The sequence below is a fragment of the Acomys minous genome, assembly GCF_964271855.1.
Source record: "Acomys minous genome assembly, chromosome: 13".
Classification (NCBI taxonomy): Eukaryota; Metazoa; Chordata; class Mammalia; order Rodentia; family Muridae; genus Acomys; species Acomys minous.
Genome location: NC_140495.1, coordinates 111,461,635 through 111,482,669, shown reverse-complemented (window position 1 = coordinate 111,482,669; position 21,035 = coordinate 111,461,635). Strand labels below are relative to the sequence as shown.

The window sequence follows — 21,035 nt, the reverse complement described above, 5'->3', positions numbered from 1 at the left end:
CCCTTAAGAAACGTCCAGTACACAGTGACCTCTCATAGATGAGGCTTTTTCTCTGGGACGATGTTTTAGCTTTGGTGTAGAGAATGGTGAGGTGTGAAATTAATTGATATTTGGTTTTTCAAGACAGGGGTTCTCTGTGTAGCCTTGGCTGTCCTAGACTCACTTTGTAGACCAGGCTAGCCTCGAACTCACAGCGATCCGCCTGCCCCTGCCTCCCAAGTGCTGGGATTAAAGGCTTTCGCCACCACGCCTGGCCAAGGTGTGAAATTTAATGTGACACTTCATAGCTTTCATTTTAACTCCTAGTTCTAACTCTATAGAAGTTGGTTGAGTCGTATAGACTTTGGATGTGATTAATTTTGGTGTGGATGCTTTTATTTATTTGCAGATTATTTATTTATATGTTTTATTTATTTTTATTTACAAGTATTTTTTTCCACTATAAAGTTTATTTAAAAAAAATAAAAAAGAATGTAGACGGCATGCTGACACGTGGGTTGGGGGAGGAAACGTCCCTCCCCACACTGTCTCTCTCGGGCACACATTTCGCCTTCTGCCCATCACACCAGCTTCTGGTTCCATAGAGTTTATTACAAACAAGAAAGGGGGTTCTGGGGAGGAGTCACTCATCGTAGTATTTTGGCAGCTCATCTCCCAGGATTACTCGGTGGTCCACGCCAGCGGCCGTAATGGTGACCAGGTAGATGACACCTCCACTAGAGCCGTCGCGGTTCATGGCCAGAGCGATGGCTGCAGAGGGTTCAGGTTGGACAGAGGAGCAGGGAATGGCTTAGCCTAAAACGCTCCTTTCCTCCCCTTTCCCCCCCAGAACGTGTCACACGGAGGCATCTTCAGCACCGTCAAGCAAACCAGAGTCTGCCCACGCCCCTGCCTTAACTGCTCCCGCTGTGACCCACTTCAGTTACATACAGGGTAGCCCAAGGTGTCCAGATCCCTCAGTGCTGAGCAATTGAGCTCCTGTGAGGTGGCTGAGTGATCTCACCCTCACGTGATTTGCTTAAAACAGTCCTGTCCCTTCCCTACCACGCCAGAGCGCCATCTCTTTTTGTCTCGTCCCCTTTCACTCTCAAGTGTTTTCCTGCTTCAAAAGGCGGAGATGGAGAGATGGCTCAGTGGCTGAGCACCTACCGCTCTTTCAGAGTTTGGTTCCCAGCACCCACATCGGGCGCCTCACAAGCACCTGCGGCCCCAGCTCCGGAGGACTCAGCATCTTCTTCTGGCTTCCACATTCACACCCTCGTGTACATAGACATAATTACAAGTAAATGGCTATTTTTAAAAGGTTGGACACAGACCGCTTTCCATGTCCACAAGCGGTCCTTCCCCAAGTCACCTCACTAGTTACCGTTTGTGGTGAAGCGCCTGCACTCCTCAGGGGTCATGCCTGGCTTGTAGGCCGCGTCCACGTAGCCGTAAATGTAGGTACTGCCAGAGCCACCGATGGCAAAGGGCTGGCGGATCAGCATCCCGCCCATGGTGCTGTACACCTAGAGGGAGGTTCCCTCAGATCAGAGTCAAGATCGTCCCACAGCGTCTACCACGGAGATGTGGAGACCTGGGACACCCGCACCTGAGCCTGCAGTATGCTTTCATTATTTGTTTTTGTTTGTTTTGAAACAGGGCCTCCCTATGTCCCTCTGGCCGGCCTAGAACTCTTTTATAGATCAGGGTCTTCAGACTCACAGAGATCCTCCTGCCCCTGCCTCCCAGGTGCCGGGGCTGGCGGGGTGGCCCCCCACACCTGGCCCACAGTGTTTTTAGAGGAACTGTCTTTGGTTGGTTATGGTTTTTCGAGACAGGGTCTCTCTGTATAGCCTTGGCTGTCCTGGACTCGCTTTGTAGACCAGGCTGGCCCTGAACTCACAGCGATCCTCCTGCATCTGCCTCCTGAGTGCTGGGATTAAAGGCGTGGGCCACCACGCTGAGTGAGGAACTGTCTTTGGACCACATTGCTAGGTTGACATGCAACTTTAATCTCTCTGAAGAGAGGAGTGGGGGACCCTGAGACCAGGGTGGGGGCACACTTACCTGGCCCCCGTCACGTTCGTCCCAACCCGCTACCATGAGATGCGCCGACAGGTCCTCGCGGTACTTGTAGGAGATGTTCCTCACCACGTTTGCGGCGGCCAGAACAAGGGGCGGCTCTTCCAGTTCCAACCTGAAGCGGATGTCGGGAGTAAAGGTCAGTACGCTGTTCCAAGTCTCCTCGGCACCACGGCTACCCTCTCTGCCAAGTCACGCTTGAACCCGAAGCTACAGGGGATTCCAGCTCATGTGCACAGGGGCTCCGGGGCCCCGCGTGACGTCACCAGGGAGAGGCTCTCAGGCGTTCTCCATCTTCTTCTCAGCTCTACCGTCCCCCTCCCGACAACAAGCCCCTCCCTTGACTCTAAGGGCCCCGCCCTCAGGGGTGAAAGCACAAGATAAGCTCTGCTTCCATCGCAAAGCCTGTGATTTCTCCTACGGCAACTGCCTGATATTAGGAGTGGGCCTGACTGACGTCGTCTTCCTCATTTCCTATATCAGGGCATCGGAGTTTAAAGCTGGCAAAGCCATGCAGCTGGAGTTTTAGCGGGAGGGGAGTCTGGACCCCGGGGCTTTGTACCCGTGCAGCTCCAGCTGGTAGGCGGCCATGTCAGCTATGGCTTGGGCATCCGCAGCGGAGCCAGAGAGGGCACAGTAGATCCGCTGGTGCAGAGGGGAGAGCTTGTCAAACACTCGGTTCACCACTGCTGTTCTGTCAGGAAGGAATAGAACATCCAAGTTGGCGTGAAAAGAGAACGGCAAGCTTGCAGTGCTTGGGTTAAAGCAGGAAGCAAAACAGACATTATCTCAGATAAGTAAGTCAGTGCCTGAATCAAAGGTGGATGTCCTGGGCTGAGGGTGTGGCCCCCGGTGGCAGGGTGCCTGCCTGGCATGCACTAAGCCCAGCACAGCACGAGGTGGGCATGTCAACATGCACTTGTTCTCTTAGTATTCAGGAGGTGGAGGCAGGAGGGTCAGGAGTTCAAGGCCAGCCTTGACTACATAGCAAGTCTGAGGCCAACCTGGGCTACAGGAGAGACCATATTTTAGATACTACACTCCCAGAATACTCCAGTTTTAAAGACCTATCTTTTATAACAAAACAACAAAAAGAACGCCTAATTAAGAAAAATGTGTCAGGCAGTGGTGGCACACACCTTTAATCCCAGCACTTGGGAGGCAAAAGTGGATGGATCTCTGAGTTCGAGGCCAGCCTGTTCTACAGAGTGGGTTCCAGGACAGCCAAGGCTACGCAGAGAAACCTTGTCTTGAAAAACAAAACAAAACAAAACAAACAAGTGTAAAAAGAGGAAAAATGCTCCTTTCCAGAAGATCTTTGCTATCAATCACCTCAGGCTGTGGTAGTTCTACGGAGCATAAACAGCACTGCTGTAGCCCCACAGTCTCACTTGTGTGAGAGGAAACTGGCCAGGAGAGGAGACCAGGCAAAGAATTCAAACTCTGGCAAATGAATGAGATGTCTGCTTGGCAAAACCATCATTTTCATCCTGAATGCAGAGAGCAGAGTCCTTCTCTGCAACCTAGCCTGTGTCCCTCTGCAACCTAGCCTGGATCCCTCTGCAACTGACCCTGGGTCCCTCTGTAACCTAGCCTGGGTCCCTCTGTAACCTAGCCTGTGTCCCTCTGAAACCTAGCCTGTGTCCCTCTGCAACCTAGCCTGGGTCCCTCTGCAACTGACCCTGGGTCCCTCTGTAACCTAGCCTGGGTCCCTCTGTAACCAACCCTGGGTCCCTCTGCAACTGACCCTGGGTCCCTCTGCAACCTAGCCTGGGTCCCTCTGTAACCGACCCTGGGTCCCTCTGCAACTGACCCTGGGTCCCTCTGTAACCAACCCTGGGTCCCTCTGCAACTGACCCTGGGTCCCTCTGTAACCGACCCTGGGTCCCTCTGTAACCAACCCTGGGTCCCTCTGCAACTGACCCTGGGTCCCTCTGCAACTGACCCTGGGTCTCTCTGTAACCTAGCCTGTGTCCCTCTGAGACACTATTTCTTTGTGTCCATCAAGCTACAAAAGCACTCGGGCCTGCAGATCCCGGCCTGAATTCAGAGGCCCAAATCGCCTCCCTTCATCGCATCATGATCCCTTCCAGAGAGTCCACCTACTTTTGCAGGAAGGTGACCATACCGTTCTGAAGTGGGTAAGGAGAGTGTGCACGCAGGGCCGCCGGCTTATTCCTAACACGCGGGGCTTTGGTGGTACTCACCCTGCTGACACCCGGGAGTCAGAACCCACCACGACACCCCCGTCAAACTCCACCGCCATGATGGTTGTCTGTGGAGAGACGGGGTGTAAGATGTCAGAGCGAGGAGTGTCCTGACCCTTCATCTTAAGGAAGAGGAAATGCCCGTGGCAGGTGAAGGACCCAAGGTCACACAGTCAGTCGTCCAGGCCCTCGCTTCCCTCTGGATCCAGCTGCAGGGGACTCTCCTGGCTCGGCTGTGGTACAGCATAGAAAAGAACCATCTTCCCAAGTCCTGAGTGTAACCCTTCACACCCTGAAGAGACCCGGAAGAGACGCTCCTGCTCCTAGAGGGCTGAGACGGGAGGAGGCACCCAGAGAAATGTCTCCCCTGTTGTTGTTGAGTGCGCACCACACAAGGCCAGGTCTTTCCTCGTCCCCGCTCCACCACCGTTCGAAATCAGAAGGGGAGTCTTAGGATCACTGAACATGGGGCACAGAAGGGGCCAGTGGGTAACGCAGTGCGGAGTTGAGGCAGGGCGGGAGCAGCAAGGGCCACTCTGAGCACACGCTTCGCCTAAGGGAAGTCTCTGCAGCCGGGAAAGGCGCTACCACGAAGCAGAGTTTTTCCAGGTCAAGAAAGGGCTTAACGGAAAGTGAAGGACAGTAAAGTGTGTCTACTCCCCGCCCCCGTGCCCTTTTAGCTAAAAGGCACCTTAGAGACCCTCGTTGCACCGAGAAAACTGACTTATGGAGAAGAATGGGTTTTCCAAGCTCCAAGGCCTGTCTCTGAACTCTTGATTGATTTCACTTCTAAGTCTCTCGGCTCCATGGCAGAGAGGGGTGGAATTTTCCCAACTTCTCCGTCCACTCCACACCTCACTCTTCCACAGCACGTGGGGATGGCGGTTGGCGGCTTTCAGAGAGCAAAGGCCAGCTTCCATCTCCTCCCCAGCTCCTAGGCCCGGGCAAAGTTCCTAGGCAAGCACAGTAACGTGGGGGGGGGGGGGGGGAGGCGCAGGGCAGCGCCTGGACCAAGGAGAACTACCGATTATCCCCATCTCCTGGCAAGCCCCTCCTTGCTTAGGGTGGAGGTTGCAGGGGGGGCACAGACACCTTCTCAGCACCTCTTTGCAGGGGTCCCCAAGTCCCTCACTTGATTTAACCAGTAGCGCAGATCAGAGTGAAAGCGAAAGCGCTTTGGAGCAACTTCCCTTAGACGCTTCCAGCTCGAGCCAAAGTATGCACCTTCCCACCAGCTTCGCTCGCGTGTCCCTCCACAAACGCCCCCTCACACCACACTTCTGAGCGGGGATACCCTGCGCTCGCTGTGGAGCGCAAGCGCTGGCCGCTACAAGCTTCCCAAGTCTCTCAGTCTCTTGGCTCACTTTCCACAGCTTCAGAGTTCCCTGGTCACCCCATCCACTGACTTTCACCCCCAGACCCATTACCCCGGTGTGGACTTCTCCCATCCGGAATACACCGGCCGCAGGTGCTCCTGCCCGCAGCATCCTGACAGAGCCGAGCTCGGCTTTCCAATCAGCCCCGGCGAGAGGCGCTCGCCGCTTCCAACCTGCGGCCCCGCCCCATCATCGCGCAAGGGGCGTGCCGTTCTACTTGGCACTTGGCGCCTAGAGCCAACCTGAGCAGGGCAGATCTGCCCAGAGACAAGTGATGACAGAAGGTCCCGCCCTGGAGCTGGGTGGGGCCTAGAATGGGAAAATTCATGCAAGCATGGAAAGAACGTTGGGAAAAGAGAGACGAAGGGAAATGATAGAGACACAGGACGCCCGGGCTGCTAGCCAGAACTTCAGCTCGGACTTTAGCGGCAGCTTCCAGAACAGCCTGGGCAGGCCGGTCTCAGAAAGGGGCGTGCCTAGTGAGACTGGGGCAGCTTTCGGTTTCTGCTTCCCCTAAACGCCTGCACTTCTGGCCAGCGCCACTAGCTCCAGCGGGTCGCCGGGACTTTCCGCGCACGCCGTGGGTCCCGCCCTTCTTCCCTCCCCACGGAGACGCCTGGGCAGCGAGGACGCGCAGCGGAGAGTCCCAAGCTGGGACCGGACCCTGGACAGCGCACGCTCCATGGCTGCGCTCGCCTGGCAGGCGGCCGGGCTGCTGCTGCTGCTGGACTGGCTGCTGCTGCGGCCCGGGCTCCCGGGAATCTTCTCCGTGCTGATTCCGGAGGTGCCGCTGCTCCGGGTCTGGGCGGTGGGCTTGAGCCGCTGGGCAGTCCTGGGGCTAGGGATCCGTTGGGTCCTCGGGGTCACCTCGGGAGTCCATGGCTGGGTGGCTGCTTTGCAGCCGCTGGCGGCGGCGCTGGGTTTGGCCCAGCCTGGACTTGCCTTGTTCCGAGAGCTGGCCGCCTGGGGAGGATTCCGGGCCGGTGACAGCTCCGGATTACTGCACTGGAGCAGTCGCCCCGACGCCTTCGTTCTCAGTTATATGGCAGCATTGCCCGCAGCCGCCCTGTGGCACAAGCTGGGGAGCCTCTGGGCGCCCAGCGGCCGCAGGGGTCCTATAGACATGGTGCTTCGACTGCTGGACTTCCTGGGCTCCGAGAAGTGGCGTCTCTGCCTGGTTCTCGGTCTCTTGGTCCTCTCCTGCCTTGGTAAGGAGGAATCAGGGCGAAAGAGCAAACCACAGGGGACAGGGCAGGAATCCAGGGTAATGGGCCGAACGGAAGAGTAAAGTGGTCCTGGCAAGCGTCAGAGCTTAAGGAGACAAATTTAGGCGGAAAAGGCAGGGCCCTAGCCTGAGAAGGGGCCCTTCCTTACAAGGGTGCTGGGGGCAGTGTCTTCCTGAGAGCAGAGCTAGTGGGAGTGAGGGGGTTCTCTGTACGCCGCCATCTTTCTTTTCTTCTTGAGACACCTCTGTCTGTTCTGGAACTTACTAATATATAGACCGGGTTGGCCTCAAACCCAAAGAGATCTGCCTGTGTCTGCCTCCCACTGCTGGGAGTTTAAAGGCGTGTGCACAAGCCCTGCTAACCGCCAGCCGTCTTACTGAAGTCGCCCTTGAAAAGTCTGATGTAGCTGAACAGGCTTGGGTGCCTGAGTTCAGCTCCTGCTTTCTGGACACTGGTGAAGGGAGAGGGGCAGGGGGAGATGTAGGTGGCCGTGTGCACGATGTTTGTGACTGGGGCATCTCTCCCTCTCTCCCCAGGGGAAATGGCCATTCCCTTCTTCACGGGCCGCATCACTGACTGGATTCTTCAGGACAAGGCTGCTCCTAGCTTCTCTCGCAACATATGGCTCATGTCCCTTCTCACCATAGCCAGGTGTGGGAGATGGGAGCAGGGGGGGGGGACCCCCAGAGTGCGGATGCTGCTGTCTAAGCACAGTTCTGAGGAGCTCAGGACTCGGTCTCGGGAAGCTGCACACTTGACCGACCCTCCTTCTCTGCCTCCATCTCTCTAGCACAGTGCTGGAGTTCGCTAGCGACGGAATCTACAACCTCGCCATGGGTCACATGCACAGCCGTGTGCACGGAGAGGTGTTTCGGGCCGTCCTTCATCAGGATACGGGGTTTTTCCTGCAGAACCCAGCAGGTCACTCATGCCTTTTCTTTTCTTTTTCTCTTTAATTAATTTATTTATTCACTTTACATCCCTACCACAGCCCCTCCCGCCTTTCCTTACGGTCCCACCTTTTCACCTTCTTCACCCGTTCCCCCTTCTTCTTAGAGAAGGGGAACCCCCAGTGTAGTCCCCCCTCCTGCCCCCCCGCACTTCAAGTCTCATCAGGACTAAGCGTCCTTTTCCACTGAGGCCAGACAAGGCAGCCCAGCTAGGAGAAAGTGATCTGAAAGCAGACAACAGAGTCCACGTCAGGGACAGCCCCCCCTGCCCCCGCTCCAATTGCTGGGGACCCACTCGAAGACCAAGCTGCCCATCAGCTCCATAAGTGTAGGGGACCTAGGTCTGGTCCACGCGTGCTCTTTGGTTGGTGGTTCAGTCTCTGTGAGCCCCCATGGGACTAGGTTAGTTGACTCTGCTGGTCTTCTTGTGGGGTTCTTGTCCCCTCTGGGTAAATTTTCTCCTTTGTGTAATTATAAACGCTGTATCTCCACGTATGCTCTCAGCTGGTCGCTGCCCCCCCCCTTTTATAAGCATGTATACGGCATGCCCAGCACCGTATAAACAGGGTAGGGTAATCTCAGCACTTGGGAGATGGAGGCGGGACATAAAGGTTGAAGTTCAAAGTCGTTCAGCTACATAGCTAATCTGAGGCCAGCCTAGGCTAGGTGAGATCCTGTCTCAAAATCCAGAGCTTCCAGGGCTTCCTGTACGTTAGGCAAAAACTCCTTCCCAAGCCTTCTTATGCATAATGTATCTCAAGTGTGGCAAAACATTGTCCTTTTTACTCTAAGAAAAGCAATATTAGCATTCAAAATCCCCCATAGATAGAAACAGCTGACTTACCACCCTGGAAAGCCGGAGCCCCTTGACTCCAACTGCCCTATTTAAAAGGAAAGAAACTGAATTCTAGACACTAGATGCTGAAACCTGCAGGGCAGACACACTGGGTTAGACCCCAGGGCCTCTGTTTCCTAATGGGCCCCTGGACTGCTTTCCTGGCAGCAGCCCCCCACCCCACATTTATGAGGTGACCACCAGCAGGACACAGGCAGCATTCACATAGTCCTTGGGAAGGTGAACATTTTCAGGGAACTGGACATTCATATTTCTTGAGGCAGGGTCTCAGTGTATAGCTCTGGCTGGCCTGGAATTCACTACGTAGACCAGGCTGGCCCCACCCCCCACCCCCAGCCTCTGCTTCTGCCCCCAGAGCATTGGGACTAAAGGCCTGCGCCACCACACCCAGCTACAGCTCCTTTATAGGCCTGCCAGATCTTTCCTTTCTCTTTCCCTGTGTTGACGTTCCTGCCTCCCCCCCCCCCAACAGCTCACGCCAAGCCCCTACCCCTGCCATGCCCCGCCCCATGGCCCCCCACCTCCACCCCCATCTGTTTGTTAGCTCCTCTTGTCTCTTCTGTGAACCACTCGCTCACAGTCTCTCTTGTGCTCCATCTGCCAGGGACCATTACATCTCGGGTGACTGAGGACACATCCAAGGTGTGCGAGTCCATCAGCGAAAAGCTGAGCCTGCTGATGTGGTACCTGGGACGAGCCCTGTGCCTCCTGGCGTTCATGTTTTTGGGGTCGCTGTACCTGACTGTGGTCACCCTGCTCATCCTGCCCCTGCTTTTCCTGTTGCCCCAGAGGCTGGGGAAAGTGCACGAGGTGTGTTCTCAGGGCCTCAGCTCCCACACAGTCTCCTCTGGCTACTTTCAGGGTGGCTTTCCACTCCTCCACCGTCCTGAGCCCTGTTCTGCTACCTCTTTCCCTACGCTGCCCTGTACCCACACCCATGTCCTCTGTCTTCTTGCCTAACCTCTGCCCACACTGTCCTGACTAACAGGATCCCAGGCTGGGGAGACAAATCCAGGTTAAGAGTGCTGGCTGCAGCCAGGCGGTGGCGCACGCGGTTAATCCCAGCACTCGGGAGGCAGAGGCAGGTGGATCTCTGTGAGTTTGAGGCCAGCCTGGTCTACAAAGTGAGTCCAGGTCAGCCAAAGCTACAAGAGAAACCTTGTCTCAAAAAAGTTAAAAACAAATAAAAACCCCAAACAAACAGAGTGCTGGCTGCTTCTCCAGAGGACCTGAGTTGAGTTTGGCTCCTTGTGCCCACACCAGGCCATTCACAACGGTCTGTAACCCCAAACTTCAGGGGATCTGACACCCTCTTCTGGTCTCCATGGACACCTATACATGTGATGCACACACATACATAAATAAAATAAATCTCACAACAACTGAATTCCTTTCCTTCACCCATCTTCTACCTAGAAGCAAGGCTGTAGACCTTTCTCTTCCCTCCGTCCCTCTGACTCTTGACTTTCACCTCCATGTAGGGTGGGTAACCGAGGTGTCAGCGTCCCTTCTCATCCGCACACCCCGTGTGACGTCTCTGGTCCTTGTCTCCTGCCCCCCCCCCCCACAGTCACTGGCAGTGAAGGTGCAGGATTCTCTAGCAAGGTCCTCGCAGGTGGCCATCGAGGCCCTATCAGCCATGCCTACCGTCCGGAGCTTTGCCAACGAGGAGGGAGAGGCCCAGAAGTTCAGGCAGAAGCTGGAGGAGATGACGACACTGAACAAGCAGGAGGCCTTGGCCTACGTAGCCGAAGTCTGGACCACGAGTGTGAGCATGCCTGCTCCCTGTCTGAACATGTCTGTCTTCATTCTGTTGCTCAGCCCTCCTTCCCGCCCTCTTCCCGTGGGAGGCGATTGGCTCGGGGTTCTCACTCTATGCGCTGGCCTTAATTCCTTCCATGTGTTGAGGTGCTGAGAAGTGTCCTTCCATGGCAGGACACAAAGTCACCTCGACCTGTGTTAGAGCAACAGCACTCTCCAGCCCCAGGCTCTGCCGTTGCCTCTCAGAAAGCAGCCCCACACCGTGGCACTGTGTGCGTCATGCTGGCACTGTGTGGGTGAGCTGGCGGGAGCCATGAGAACTGCCCGCGGCCAGTGGCCAGGGGCGCCTGTGACAACGACACACAGAGCTAAAGCTGTAACCAGAGGCTCTGGGCTCCGCCTGCCAGCAGCCGGTTCTGTAAGGAGCACACGTTACTTTTTTATGAGGCCATTTTCCTCTTTTGAAAAGCGGGAATAAAAACTGATGTGGTGGTTTCACGCCTGTGATCCCACTGTTCGGGCTGAGGCAGGAGGATTGCTGTGAGTTTCCAGCCATCCTGGGCTCTGATGTGGGACTTGTCTCAGTAAAAGCTGTGGGGGAGGGAGATGGCTCAGGAGAGTGCCCGCTGTGGAACCCACAAGATGGAAAGAGAGAACTGACTCCTGAAAGTTGCCCTCTGACCTCCACAAGGTGTGCCATAGCACCTGCTCACGTACAAAGCAAATAGACGAGTGAGTAAACGTAGTAAAGCAGTAATTAAAAAACTAAAGTGACAGCAAGGAAGGAATAATACAACCTCCTTTACAGAGGCTCCTGATGTGAGAACTGACTGACACTGCGCTTACCTTCTGTACCGCTCACAGGGTGGAGATGCTTTGGCTATTAAGGGCTCAGGCTGCTCTTCCAGGTGGCCAGCCAGCACCTGTGTAGAGCAGCTCACAACTGCCTGTGGGTTATGACGCCCTCTTCTGGCCTCAGTTGGCACCTACACTCATGTGTGCATACACACACACACACACACACACACATAACTTAAAATTATAAAAATAAATCTTAAACAAACAAACAAACCAAATATTCCTCAAACGAGACAGTGGTGATGGTGATAAAGACACGAGGACACAAGGAGATGAGGACATGGAGAGGCAGTGAGGACATGGAGGACTCCCTGAGCTGTGTTTGAGTGACCCCTGGCCACTCCTTTCTTTCCCCCCATCTTTCATGTCTGTGAGAAAGGACTTCACGTGTGACCATTCCATCCATTTTACCCCGTATTCTCGCTACAGATCTCGGGAATGCTGCTGAAGGTGGGAATTCTGTACATCGGTGGGCAGCTGGTGGTCAGAGGGGCTGTCAGCAGCGGGGACCTCGTCTCCTTCGTTCTGTACCAGCTTCAGTTCACCCACGCTGTTGAGGTGAGCATCCCCTCCCCTGCGCCCTCCCCCTTCCCCTCCCATGGTCTGTGCTGCTTTGCGCTGCCCATTTTCTGCCTGTTCTTATCAGTGAACGCTGTCAAGCAGGTTAGACTGCCCACCTGCTTCCACAGTGGACCCCGCCTCCGCCCCACGCCACTCCCTCCACAGCCCACCCCTCCCTCACCCCACTCCTTCCACAGCCGACCCCGCCCCCGCCCCACCCCACTCCTTCCACAGCCCACCCCTCCCTCACCCCACTCCTTCCACAGCCGACCCCGCCCCCGCCCCACCCCACTCCTTCCACAGCCCACCCCTCCCTCACCCCACTCCTTCCACAGCCGACCCCGCCCCCACCCCACCCCACTCCTTCCACAGCCCACCCCTCCCTCACCCCACGCCACTCCTTCCACAGCCCACCCCTCCCTCACCCCACGCCACTCCCTCCACAGCAGACCCCGCCCCCGCCCCACGCCACTCCTTCCACAGCCAACCCCGCCCCTGCCCCACGCCACTCCTTCCACAGCCCACCCCTCCCTCACCCCACGCCACTCCTTCCACAGCCCACCCCTCCCTCACCCCACCCCACTCCTTCCACAGCCCACCCCTCCCTCACCCCACGCCACTCCTTCCACAGCCCACCCCTCCCTCACCCCACCCCACTCCTTCCACAGCCCACCCCTCCCTCACCCCACGCCACTCCTTCCACAGCCCACCCCTCCCTCACCCCACTCCTTCCACAGCAGACCCCGCCCCCGCCCCACCCCACTCCTTCCACAGCCCACCCCTCCCTCACCCCACTCCTTCCACAGCAGACCCCGCCCCCGCCCCACCCCACTCCTTCCACAGCCCACCCCTCCCTCACCCCACGCCACTCCTTCCACAGCCCACCCCGCCCTCACCCCACCCCACTCCTTCCACAGCAGACCCCTCCCTCACCCCACGCCACTCCCTCCACAGCAGACCCCGCCCCCGCCCCACCCCACTCCTTCCACAGCCCACCCCTCCCTCACCCCACGCCACTCCCTCCACAGCAGACCCCGCCCCCGCCCCACCCCACTCCTTCCACAGCCCACCCCTCCCTCACCCCACGCCACTCCCTCCACAGCAGACCCCGCCCCCGCCCCACCCCACTCCTTCCACAGCCCACCCCTCCCTCACCCCACCCCACTCCTTCCACAGCCCACCCCGCCCCCGCCCCACCCCACTCCTTCCACAGCCGACCCTGCCCCCACCCCACCCCACTCCTTCCACAGCCGACCCTGCCCTCACCCCACCCCACTCCTTCCACAGCCGACCCCGCCCCCGCCCCACCCCACTCCTTCCACAGCCGACCCCGCCCCCACCCCACCCCACTCCTTCCACAGCCGCCCCCGCCCCCGCCCCACCCCACTCCTTCCACAGCCGACCCCGCCCCCACCCCACCCCACTCCTTCCACAGTCCACCCCTCCCTCACCCCACCCCACTCCTTCCACAGTCGACCCTGCCCCCGCCCCACCCCACTCCTTCCACAGCCGACCCCGCCCCCACCCCACCCCACTCCTTCCACAGTCCACCCCTCCCTCACCCCACCCCACTCCTTCCACAGTCGACCCTGCCCCCGCCCCACCCCACTCCTTCCACAGCCGACCCCTCCCCCACCCCACCCCACTCCTTCCACAGCCGACCCCGCCCCCACCCCACCCCACTCCTTCCACAGCCGACCCCGCCCTCACCCCACGCCACTCCACTCCACTCCACGATGCAGGTCCTGCTGTCCATGTATCCCTGCATGCAGAAGGCTGTGGGCTCCTCAGAGAAAATATTCGAATACTTGGACCGCAGTCCTCGCTCTCCACCCAGCGGGTCGTTGGCACCCTTACACATGGAAGGCCTTGTGCAGTTCCAAGATGTCTCCTTTGCCTACCCAAACCATCCCGATGAGCGGGTGCTTCAGGTACTGTCCACCAACCCCTGAGTCCCACCCCTCGCACCTTCACCTCTTCCTTCTTACCTGTAGCTCAGGCTCTTTCCAACCCTCAGAGGTGACAGCGAGAAAGAACCGTGTGTTTATAAATCACTCCAAACAAAGAACTGGCTTGGTTTTCCAATGACGTGAGGAGAAGAGGGGCTGGGGCTGGCTCAGTGGCTCAGAGCACGCGCTGCTGTTGCAGAGGACCCCAGTTCAGTTCCCAGCACCCACATGGTGGCTCGCAACCACCCATGCCAGTTCTAGAACATCCTACGCCCTCTTTTGACTGATGTGGCATATGCTGGCAAACAGTCACACACACGAAATTAAATAAAGAAATCTCAGACAGTTTTTTTTTAAACACAAAACTCCTATAACAAAGGGGTTACCATGGTAACAGTGGCCATTTGGCCTCAGCAGATGATTCCTGCTTCCTGGAGGGAGTGCTCAGCCGTCACCCCCAGTTTTACTCTCCAGTGATGCTCCTTGCCCGGTCCCCTCCCTCTCTTGTCCCTCGGAGGCATCATTTCAGAAGTCCCCGGGGTAGGATGTTACATGTTTCGCACAGTGCTGCAAGCTAGAAGCCGCCAAATGATGCTTTTCCTATGTGCTTCTCTGGCCTCCAGGGCCTGACGTTCACGCTGCGTCCTGGAACGGTGACCGCGTTGGTGGGACCCAATGGGTCAGGAAAGAGCACCGTGGCCGCCCTGCTGCAGAACCTGTACCAGCCCACGGGGGGCCAGCTGCTGCTGGATGGAGAGCCCCTGGCCCAGTATGAGCACCACTACCTGCACTGCCAGGTGGGAGGGGGCCCGAGAGGCAGGGGCGCCGGGTGGGAGGGGCGCCGGGTGGGAGGGGCGCCAGGTGGGAGGGGCGCAAAGTGGGAGGGGCGCCGGGTGGGAGGGGCGCCAAGTGAACAAGGAGGAGGTGTGGAGGAGGGGAGGAGATCAAGCCAGGGGAATATTCTCAGAGGACGCCCTTGCCGAGAGTTAGCGGAGCGGGCGCCGTGGGCAGCGCGGGCACTGTGGGCAGAAGGACACACAACTGTATGGTGTACACTTGATCACAGTTTTCAGTTCCTAGACAATAACGCTTTTGTGTTCCCTGTCTGTGACTCTTCACACGTCACCCCAGGTGGCTGCAGTGAGACAAGAGCCACTGCTATTTGGAAGAAGTTTTCGAGAAAATATTGCCTACGGCCTGGAGCGGAACCCAACCATGGAAGAAATCACAGCTGTGGCCATGGAGTCTGGTGCCCATGACTTCATCTCCAGACTCCCTCAGGGCTATGACACAGGTACCTGCACCTCACCTCAGGGCCATGACACAGGTGCCTGCCCCTCACCTCAGGGCCATGACACAGGTGCCTGCCCCTCACCTCAGGGCCATGACACAGGTGCCTATACCTCACCTCAGGGCCATGACACAGGTACCTGCACCTCACCTCAGGGCTATGACACAGGTGCCTGCACCTCACCTCAGGGCCATGACACAGGTACCTGCACCTCACCTCAGGGCCATGACACAGGTGCCTGCACCTCACCTCAGGGCCATGACACAGGTACCTGCACCTCACCTCAGGGCCATGACACAGGCGCCTGCCCCTCACCTCAGGGCCATGACACAGGCGCCTGCCCCTCACCTCAGGGCCATGACACAGGCGCCTGCCCCTCACCTCAGGGCCATGACACAGGCGCCTGCCCCTCACCTCAGGGCCATGACACAGGCGCCTGCCCCTCACCTCAGGGCCATGACACAGGCGCCTGCCCCTCACCTCAGGGCCATGACACAGGCGCCTGCCCCTCACCTCAGGGCCATGACACAGGCGCCTGCCCCTCACCTCAGGGCCATGACACAGGCGCCTGCCCCTCACCTCAGGGCCATGACACAGGCGCCTGCCCCTCACCTCAGGGCCATGACACAGGCGCCTGCCCCTCACCTCAGGGCCATGACACAGGCGCCTGCCCCTCACCTCAGGGCCATGACACAGGTGCCTGCCCCTCACCTCAGGGCCATGACACAGGTACCTACACCTCACCTCAGGGCCATGACACAGGTGCCTGCCCCTCACCTCAGGGCCATGACACAGGTACCTACACCTCACCTCAGGGCCATGACACAGGTGCCTGCCCCTCACCTCAGGGCCATGACACAGGCGCCTGCACCTCACCTCAGGGCCATGACACAGGTGCCTGCCCCTCACCTCAGGGCCATGACACAGGTGCCTGCCCCTCACCTCAGGGCCATGACACAGGTGCCTGCCCCTCACCTCAGGGCCATGACACAGGTGCCTGCCCCTCACCTCAGGGCTATGACACAGGTGCCTGCCCCTCACCTCAGGGCCATGACACAGGTGCCTGCACCTCACCTCAGGGCCATGACACAGATGCCTGCCCCTCACCTCAGGGCCATGACACAGGTGCCTGCCCCTCACCTCAGGGCCATGACACAGGTGCCTGCACCTCACCTCAGGCTCCAAAATTCCTGTTTTCATTGTTCAGTTCCCTCTGCCCTTTGGATGTCAATTTATATGGTTCACATCCTCAGGACTCCATCTGCCTTCCCATCTGCCTCTGTCGTGTGTGTGTGTGTGTGTGTGTGTGTGTGTGTGTGTGTGTGTGTTGTGATGTGTGTAGTATGTGTATGTGCATATGTGTGTGTGATGTGTGTGTTTGTGGTGTGTGTGCATGGGTGCATGTGATGTGTGTATGTGTGTGGTGTGTGTGTGTGGTATGTATGTGTGGTGTGTGTATGTATGTGGTTTACGCACGTGTTGTGTGTGATGTGTGTATGTGTGTGTGAGTATGATGTGTGTGTGTGTGATGTGTGTGTGTATGTGTATGTATGTGGTTTACGCACGTGTTGTGTGTGATGTGTGTATGTGTGTGTGAGTGTGATGTGTGTGTGTGTGATGTGTGTGTGTGTGTATGTATGTGGTTTACGCACGTGTTGTGTGTGATGTGTGTGTGTGTGTACACCTACCTACATCTCAGCGGAGCTCTTGTCTCTGCAGAGGTAGGTGAGACTGGTAACCAGCTGTCAGGGGGTCAGCGACAGGCAGTAGCCTTGGCCCGAGCCTTGATCCGGAGGCCTCGCCTGCTCATCCTGGACGACGCCACCAGTGCCCTGGATGCTGGCAACCAGCTACGGGTGAGGCTCCCGTTCTTGTCCTCTTTCTTTTTGAGCCATCTTGTTCTGTGGTCTTGGCTGGCCTGGGACTCACTCTGGAGACCGTGCTGGCTTCAGACTGTGACGATTTTCCTGCTGCTGCCTCTGGAGGGTGGCGTCACCCTGCGGCTCCATCTTCCTAAGGTCTCACCCGCGTGGGCTCTTGCTTCTGTTACTCATCCTGTTAGCTCCACAAAGTAACTGTTCAGACCTGTCCTTTGGGATTCTGGGAATTCTCCAGGACACGGGGAACCAGTGAGCAGAGATTTCGTCCTAATGTTGCCCATGTGGGATAAGCTCGATTTGTGTCCCAGTCCTGCCAGCCCACCTTATGCGCTAACTTGTCCCCTGGGAGCCCTTAGCTGTGCTTATTCTGTGGAGGACAAAACAGAGTCTAAGCAAGGTTGATTAGTTTTCTAAAAGTCACACAGCTATTGTGCAGTGGAACCTGGATACCAAATCTAAGTCGTCTGAATTCTCATATTTTTTGTTACTAAGTTAAATTTTTAAAAATTAGACTTATTTATTTTATGTTTACGAGTGTTTCACTTGTATATCTGTATGTGCATTACATGTGTGCGTTGTGCCTCTGAAAGTCAGAAGAGGGTGTGGGATCCCCTGGAACTGAAGGTACAGACAGTTGTGAGCCACCATGTGGTTGCTGGGAATTGAACCCAGGTCCTCTGGAAGAGCAGCCAGTGCTATTAACCACCGAGCCGTCTCTCCAGCCCCTGCATTAAATTTCTTTAAATCGAATATTAAAATCCTCAGTTTGTTAGTGAGTTATTTTTTAAAAAAGATGTATGAAAGAGGAAAGGTGACATGTGGGGTGTGTCCTGGCGGGGTGGAGAGGAGGGAAACGTGAGGTGGTGTGATTATATTTCACTGTATACATATGTACAATTCTCAAAGCATAAATTATATATATTCTTTAATGTTAAAAAAAAAGTTCCTACATATTAAGGCTGGATGAGGCAACCCTGGTCTTACTGCAACTCAGTTGCCATGTTTGGTTAGTAACCCTGATATTTTTCTGAAGGGAAATGAAGGAGGAAGAGTGGATGGGTGGGTTGGGGTAGGGTGGGGAGGGGTGAGGTGGGGTGGGGTAGGGTAGGGTAGGGAGGGGTGAGGTGGGGTGGGGTAGGGTAGGGTGGGGAGGGATGAGGTGGGGTGGGGGGTAGGGTAGGGTGGGGAGGGATGAGGTGGGGTGGGGGGTAGGGTAGGGTAGGGAGGGGTGAGGTGGGGTGGGGTAGGGTAGGGTAGGGAGGGGTGAGGTGGGGTGGGGTAGGGTAGGGTAGGGAGGGGTGAGGTGGGGTGGGGGGTAGGGTAGGGTAGGGAGGGGTGAGGTGGGGTGGGGTAGGGTAGGGTAGGGAGGGGTGAGGTGGGGTGGGGTAGGGTAGGGTGGGGAGGGATGAGGTGGGGTGGGGGGTAGGGTAGGGTGGGGAGGGGTGAGGTGGGGTGGGGTAGGGTAGGGTGGGGAGGGGTGAGGTGGGGTGGGGGGTAGGGTAGGGTGGGGAGGGATGAGGTGGGGTGGGGGGTAGGGTAGGGAGGGGAGGGGTGAGGTGGGGTGGGGGGTAGGGTAGGGTGGGGAGGGGTGAGGTGGGGTGGGGGGTAGGGTAGGGTGGCGAGGGGTGAGGTGGGGTGGGGTGGGGGGTAGGGTAGGGTGGGGAGGGGTGAGGTGGGGTGGGGTGGGGGGTAGGGTAGGGTGGCGAGGGGTGAGGTGGGGTGGGGTGGGGGGTAGGGTAGGGTGGGGAGGGATGAGGTGGGGTGGGGGGTAGGGTAGGGTAGGGAGGGGTGAGGTGGGGTGGGGTAGGGTAGGGTAGGGAGGGGTGAGGTGGGGTGGGGTAGGGTAGGGTGGGGAGGGATGAGGTGGGGTGGGGGGTAGGGTAGGGTGGGGAGGGGTGAGGTGGGGTGGGGTAGGGTAGGGTGGGGAGGGGTGAGGTGGGGTGGGGGGTAGGGTAGGGTGGGGAGGGATGAGGTGGGGTGGGGGGTAGGGTAGGGAGGGGAGGGGTGAGGTGGGGTGGGGGGTAGGGTAGGGTGGGGAGGGGTGAGGTGGGGTGGGGGGTAGGGTAGGGTGCGAGGGGTGAGGTGGGGTGGGGTGGGGGGTAGGGTAGGGTGGGGAGGGGTGAGGTGGGGTGGGGTGGGGGGTAGGGTAGGGTGGGGAGGGGAGGGGTGAGGTGGGGTGGGGGGTAGGGTGGGGAGGGGTGAGGTGGGGAGGGGTAGGGTGGAGTGGGGAGGGGAGGAGGCATTGGGAGGAGAGGAAGGAGGGAAAACTGCAGTTGGGATGCAATAACATATATACATCATACACACAGACAGACACACACTACACACACACACACACACACACACACACACACATATATATACGCACACACACATACATACATATATATAATTTCCCAGCATATGGGTAGAGGAGAGACTGTTCAGGTCCCTCTATTTTGTGCTTTTGTCTATCTGTACCCCCGCTTGTGAAGAGGCCTTAACCTAACAAAGCCTTGTGGAGGAGCCACAGACAGGCCTATCAGCGTCCTTGGGAAGTGACACTGTGTCCCAGGCCTGCAAGTACAGGGCCTCCTCCTGGCTGGCGGCAGAGGCCCAGCCCTGTAAGGTCTCTGTGTCTCTGCAGGTCCAACGGCTCCTGTATGCCAACCCCCAGCGGCCTTCTCCAACAGTGCTGCTTATCACTCAGCAGCTCAGCCTGGCCGAGCAGGCTCACCACATCCTCTTTCTCAAAGAAGGCTCTGTCTGCGAGCAGGGCACCCACCAGCAGCTCATGGCCCTCGGAGGGCGCTACCGGGCCATGGTGGAGGCTCTCGCGGCTCCTTCAGACTGACTGGCCTCTGGACCTGGGCACCGCCCCGCCCTCCCCACTGCTCCCTGCTCTGTGTGACAGAGAAGCTGGGAGCAAAGATATCACCACACCCATTAACAATAGTCGGAGGAGCGGAGGAAGTGCTTGTTACAAGATAAAATGTAACCCTTCGGAGATGCCCAGAATTTACCATGAGTGTTACCTACACCTCGCCCCTTACTTAGACTGTGTTTCAGGTACCCAAAGCTGACCTTTAACCTGGATGACCTTGAACTCCTGATTCCCCTGCCCCCACCCTCCTGGCGCCTCACCCCACCCCACCCCCGCATCACAGCAAGCACCCACAAATCTGTGGTGTTGGGTATTGAATGAATGAGAAGAAACGCCCAAAATGTACAGAGAGAGAAGACAAGCAGTTAGCAATTAACCAAAGGTATAGGCTACCCTAGGGCTGTCCTGTGGGCTCTTGATATTTATAATAAAGCTGGTGTTTTGTACTGTGGCTTCTCTTGTTTGTCACCATCCACAAATGGCTCACCGAGTTAGCCAGCGTCCTTCCACCGACACAACCCCGTGTTCCGCTCTTCTTCAGAACTCTCTGTTTACCGCTGGGTCCTATCATCTTTTATTTCCCGTGCCTCTCGTTTCTCCTTCCTACCCACCCACTGACTCCTAGTGCTGAGCAGGACAGGGAGGCAGCCCCTCCCTCGCCTGCACCCCAAGGCATCAGCCGCGGCATCTCAGAGCTCTTCTTTTCCCTCGCTGAGGCTGGAGAAAGAGCGGCACAAGACGCCACGCCGAACCACCTCGCCTGCTCTCTCACCGTTTCTGAGCCGCTCACCCACTCCTCTGTGGCACACACCGGGATAATCTCAAAGAAGCCTGTGGGATTATCCAGTAAATCTCTTCCATTCAGGGAGGGCCAGGCGTGTGACGTCAGAAGTTGCTGGGCAGATTGTGTCCGCACAGGTTGCAAAGAGAGGCGGGGTTTAGAAGGCTACGAGGAAGAAGCGCTCAGCTTTGACCCGAGGGAGGCAAGCAGCCTCTGAGAAGGGCCCTTTCTCGTGGGTGGCCTCAGGGAGGCGAGGAGGGCGCTGTGAGGGACCACACGGAAAACTCCCGACTGCTCCCTTCCCTTGGCTCGTCCTTCCCCACGTGCTGGGGTGTCTTGTTTTTGTTTTTTGTTTGTTTTTCTGGTCGTCTGGGACCTAAGGACCCTTCGCACGCATTTGCCGTATTTTCCA

General features: G+C 57.4%; 2 protein-coding genes across 3 annotated transcripts; one reads left to right on the top strand and one right to left on the bottom strand.

The window, feature by feature from the left end:
- Window positions 1-456: 456 nt before the first annotated feature.
- PSMB9 (proteasome 20S subunit beta 9) lies at window positions 457-5,855 on the bottom strand. Its single transcript, XM_084754750.1, has 6 exons — window positions 5,699-5,855; window positions 4,272-4,339; window positions 2,627-2,758; window positions 2,050-2,179; window positions 1,367-1,508; window positions 457-750 (listed from the first exon to the last, which is right to left on the bottom strand). Exons 1-6 carry the CDS (start codon window positions 5,756-5,758, stop codon window positions 623-625), a joined length of 660 nt encoding a protein of 219 aa, XP_084610876.1. The 5' UTR covers window positions 5,759-5,855; the 3' UTR covers window positions 457-622.
- A 145-nt stretch (window positions 5,856-6,000) lies between these two features.
- TAP1 (transporter 1, ATP binding cassette subfamily B member) lies at window positions 6,001-20,293 on the top strand. Of its 2 annotated transcripts, none has more exons than XM_084754730.1 (11): window positions 6,001-6,431; window positions 7,410-7,524; window positions 7,664-7,794; window positions 9,284-9,489; window positions 10,250-10,447; window positions 11,728-11,856; window positions 13,602-13,790; window positions 14,432-14,605; window positions 14,940-15,102; window positions 16,819-16,955; window positions 19,606-20,293. In XM_084754730.1, the coding sequence occupies exons 2-11, from the start codon at window positions 7,415-7,417 to the stop codon at window positions 19,810-19,812; spliced, it is 1,644 nt and encodes a 547-aa protein (XP_084610856.1). In that variant the 5' UTR covers window positions 6,001-6,431; window positions 7,410-7,414; the 3' UTR covers window positions 19,813-20,293. The 2 variants fall into 2 exon arrangements, with proteins under 2 accessions (XP_084610856.1, XP_084610855.1); XM_084754729.1 differs by having other exon boundaries at window positions 6,001-6,855.
- Window positions 20,294-21,035: the final 742 nt, after the last annotated feature.

What these genes read in the sequence shown, in the direction of transcription:
- PSMB9 (XM_084754750.1), bottom strand. Translation starts at nt 5,758, where the DNA reads ATGCTGCGGGCAGGAGCACCTGCGGCCGGTGTATTCCGGATGGGAGAA. An exon ending in GACTCCCGGGTGTCAGCAGG is followed by an intron (nt 2,759 to 4,271) that starts GTGAGTACCACC and finishes CCTTCCTGACAG; the next exon opens with AACAGCAGTGGTGAACCGAG. An exon ending in ACGAACGTGACGGGGGCCAG is followed by an intron (nt 1,509 to 2,049) that starts GTAAGTGTGCCC and finishes ACCTCCCTCTAG; the next exon opens with GTGTACAGCACCATGGGCGG.
- TAP1 (XM_084754729.1), top strand. Translation starts at nt 6,330, where the DNA reads ATGGCTGCGCTCGCCTGGCAGGCGGCCGGGCTGCTGCTGCTGCTGGAC. An exon ending in TTTCCTGCAGAACCCAGCAG is followed by an intron (nt 7,795 to 9,283) that starts GTCACTCATGCC and finishes TCCATCTGCCAG; the next exon opens with GGACCATTACATCTCGGGTG. An exon ending in AGTTCACCCACGCTGTTGAG is followed by an intron (nt 11,857 to 13,601) that starts GTGAGCATCCCC and finishes TCCACGATGCAG; the next exon opens with GTCCTGCTGTCCATGTATCC.